Source organism: Pristiophorus japonicus, chromosome 3 (assembly GCF_044704955.1).
Source record: "Pristiophorus japonicus isolate sPriJap1 chromosome 3, sPriJap1.hap1, whole genome shotgun sequence".
In the NCBI taxonomy this organism is placed as follows: domain Eukaryota; kingdom Metazoa; phylum Chordata; class Chondrichthyes; family Pristiophoridae; genus Pristiophorus; species Pristiophorus japonicus.
Window position 1 is genome coordinate 331,110,929 of NC_091979.1, and position 4,030 is coordinate 331,114,958.

At 53.2% G+C, this 4,030-nt stretch overlaps 1 protein-coding gene across 1 annotated transcript; it reads right to left on the reverse strand.

The window, feature by feature from the left end:
- Positions 1–486: 486 nt before the first annotated feature.
- Positions 487–2,627, reverse strand: LOC139259620 (zinc finger protein 239-like). The gene is made up of 2 exons (XM_070875106.1): positions 2,383–2,627; positions 487–1,740 (listed from the first exon to the last, which is right to left on the reverse strand). Exon 2 carries the CDS (start codon positions 1,377–1,379, stop codon positions 789–791), a length of 591 nt encoding a protein of 196 aa, XP_070731207.1. The 5' UTR covers positions 1,380–1,740; positions 2,383–2,627; the 3' UTR covers positions 487–788.
- Positions 2,628–4,030: the final 1,403 nt, after the last annotated feature.

Consider the following 4,030-nt stretch of genomic DNA (forward strand, 5'->3'; position numbering starts at 1 on the left):
AGATCGGCTCAGTGAATGGGCAAAAGTCTGGCAGATGGACTATAATGTGGTAAAATGTCAGGTTATCTCCTGACAGGAAAAATAAAAAAGTAAATTATCATTTAAATGGGGTCGAATACAAAATGCTGTAGTACAGAGGGATCTGGGGGTCCTTGTACATGAAACTCAAAAAGTTAGTATGCAGGTACAGCAAGTAATCAGGAAGGCAAATGGAATGCTGGCCTTTATTGCAAGGGGGATGGAGTATAAAAGTCGGGAAGTCCTGCTACACCTGTACAGGGTGTTGGTAAGACCACACCTGGAGTACTGCGTACAGTTTTGGTCTGGACTTGTCTCCATTCCCGTGCCGAGGGGATTGCTACACCAGACGGAGGGGCAACATTTGGGGACACTGATTCCGCATCAATTCCCATTCCCCTTCTTTCTGGTGGATAATGGAGGGGCCACTGTGTGTAATGTGCAAGTCAGTAAGAATTGTCAGCAAGCTTTCCAATTGGAGATTTTATTCAGTGGAAACTTTCACACACTATTGCAGATTTTGTACCAAAGATCAGTTTAGGATTAAAGTAAAAGTTAATAATTTTATTCCAAACTGAATTTCTGTTTCGAGTTACTGAATTAAGGGGAAAGATAACACACAGCCCCGAGAACACAATCAGCAATATATCCAGAATATTAAAGTCCAGCCCAGTTATAGGGTTATTATCATCAGCAGAAACAAACCTCAACTGTCAGAATGAACATGGTTCAGTCGGGATGTGATTAACAGCAGATTCCAACCCCTGCAGTCACTTGTGAACTCGCTGGTGTCTCAGCAGGGTGGATGACTCAGTGAATCCCTTCCCACACTCTGAGCAGGTGAACGGCCTCTCCCCAGTGTGAACTCGCTGGTGTCTCAGCAGCTGGGATGACCGAGTGAATCCCTTCCCACACTCTGAGCAGGTGAATGGCCTCTCCCCAGTGTGAACTTGCTGGTGTCTCAGCAGGGTGGATAACCGAGTGAATCCCTTCCCACACTCTGAGCAGGTGAACGGCCTCTCCCCAGTGTGAACTCGCTGGTGTCTCAGCAGGATGGATGACAGAGTGAATCCCTTCCCACACTCTGAGCATGTGAATGGCCTCTCTCCAGTGTGAATTCGCTGGTGTATCAGCAGGTTGGATGACAAAGTGAATCCCTTCCCACACTCAGAGCAGGTGAACGGCCTCTCCCCAGTGTGAAGTCGCTGGTGTCTCAGCAGGTTGGATGAAAGAGTGAATCCCTTCCCACACTCTGAGCAGGTGAATGGTCTCTCCCCAGTGTGACTGCGTCGATGAATTTCCAGCTCAGATGGTGATCTGAATCCCTTCCCACAGTCACCACATTCCCACGGTTTCTCCATGGTGCCGGTTTCCTTATGTCTCTCCAGGTTGGATGATCAGTTGAAGTCTCGCCCACACACACAACACGTGTACGGTTTCTTCGCGCTGTGAATGGTGTGATATGTTTTCAGGCTGTGTAACTGGTTATAGCTCTTTCCACAGGCAGTGCACTGGAACACTCACTCGGGTGTGTATGTCTCGGTGCTTTTCCAGTCACACTGATGTTTGAAATCTTTTCCCACAGGCAGAACAGACAAACATTTCTCCTTCCACTTTCAAAGGCCGATGACATTCAGGTCCTGATGAAACGATTAACTCCGTCAGATCTTGACGTGATGTTTGGTTTATGTTTCCTGTCTGAAAATCTGCCCTTCTAATACGCTGTAAAAGGAGATAACAAAACTCATCACTGTCAGTACAAGACACAAATTCAGGATCGACACATCTAGTTTCCAGGGAACATTCTTTCCTCTCGTTCTTCAAACCTGTAAATCCCTGTCCCACACATTGTCCCTCCTGCTGGGCTGAAATCCAAATCAACACACAATTCTAGACTGTTTCTCCTCCACTCCCAGTTCTAACCATCAATTCTGGCTGGGTTCAGTTCTACACTCACTGGTTCCCCTCCCCTGAAGGTACTGACTCTGTCTGGGTTCAGTTCTACACTCAATGGTTCCCCTCTGGTGAAGGTGGTGGCTCTGGCTGGGTTCAGTTCTACACTCACTGGTTCCCCTCCCCTGGAGGTACTGACTCTGGCTGGGTTCAGTTCTACACTCACTGGTTCCCCTCCCCTGAAGGTACTGACTCTGGCTGGGTTCAGTTCTACACTCACTGGTTCCCCTCCCCTGGAGGTACTGACTCTGGCTGGGTTCAGTTCTACACTCACTGGTTCCCCTCCCCTGAAGGTACTGACTCTGGCTGGGTTCAGTTCTACACTCACTGGTTCCCCTCCCCTGAAGGTACTGACTCTGGCTGGGCTCAGTTCCTGCAGGAAGATGGTTGCGCATGCGCGGTGCTACTCACTGTACCAAGATGGCGGAGCGCTGAACCTGCCTTCCTGTACCAAGGTGGCCGCCGTGAGCCTGGGCCTGTGACCGGGAGAAAGCCCGGAAGCTGCAGCCGCCGATATTCCGGTCATTATTCGGGGCTGGCGGCGGGCAGCGGGTGTTTATGAATCCTCCGCAGCTCCCCGCTGGTCCATCGCTCCCCTCCGTGCAACTGAAAAGGACACTTTTGAGCCGCCTGTTTAAAACCGATCATGTCGCCAGTGTATGCACCGCGCTCTGTCAGGTGGCCACGCATGCGCTGTAGTGCTGGGGAGTCACGATGCACGTGACCATCCTGCAGCTGTCCTTTACAAAGATGGCGACCGTCAGGTGTTTGTGGAGCATCCACTCCCAGTGTCCCCACAGCCAGTGTTGAGTCAGGGGGATCCACTCCCAGTGTCCCCACAGGCAGTGTTGAGTCAGGGGGATCCACTCCCAGTGTCCCCACAGTCAGTGTTGAGTCAGGGGGATCCACTCCCAGTGTCCCCACAGTCAGTGTTGAGTCAGGGGGATCCACTCCCAGTGTCCCCACAGTCAGTGTTGAGTCAGGGGGATCCACTCCCAGTGTCCCCACAGTCAGTGTTGAGTCAGGGGGATCCACTCCCAGTGTCCCCACAGTCAGTGTTGAGTCAGGGGGATCCACTCCCAGTGTCCCCACAGTCAGTGTTGGACAGGGGGATCCACTCCCAGTGTCCCCACAGTCAGTGTTGAGTCATGGGGATCCACTCCCAGTGTCCCCACAGTCAGTGTTGAGTCAGGGGGATCCACTCCCAGTGTCCCCACAGTCAGTGTTGGACAGGGGGATCCATTCCCAGTGTCCCCACAGTCAGTGTTGAGTCAGGGGGATCCACTCCCAGTGTCCCCACAGTCAGTGTTGGACAGGGGGATCCACTCCCAGTGTCCCCACAGTCAGTGTTGAGTCAGGGGGATCCACTCCCAGTGTCCCCACAGTCAGTGTTGGACAGGGGGATCCACTCCCAGTGTCCCCACAGTCAGTGTTGAGTCAGGGGGATCCACTCCCAGTGTCCCCACAGTCAGTGTTGGACAGGGGGATCCACTCCCAGTGTCCCCACAGTCAGTGTTGAGTCAGGGGGATCCACTCCCAGTGTCCCCACAGGCAGTGTTGAGTCAGGGGGACCCACTCTCAGTGTCCCCACAGTCAGTGTTGAGTCAGGGGGGATCTACTCCTCGTGTCCCCACAGTCAGTGTTGAGTCAGGGGGATCCACTCCCAGTGTCCCCACAGTCAGTGTTGAGTCAGGGGGATCCACTCCCAGTGACCCCACAGTCAGTGTTGAGTCAGGGGGATCCACTACCAGTGTCCCCACAGTCAGTGTTGAGTCAGGGGGATCCATTCCCAGTGACCCCACAGTCAGTGTTGAGTCAGGGGGATCCACTCCCAGTGTCCCCACAGTCAGTGTTGAGTCAGGGGGATCCACTCCCAGTGTCCCCACAGTCAGTGTTGAGTCAGGGGGATCCACTCCCAGTGTCCCCACAGTCAGTGGTGAGTCAGGGGGATCCACTCCCAGTGTCCCCACAGTCAGTGTTGAGTCAGGGGATCCACTCCCAGTGTCCCCACAGTCAGTGTTGAGTCAGGGGGATCCACTCCCAGTGTCCCCACAGTCAG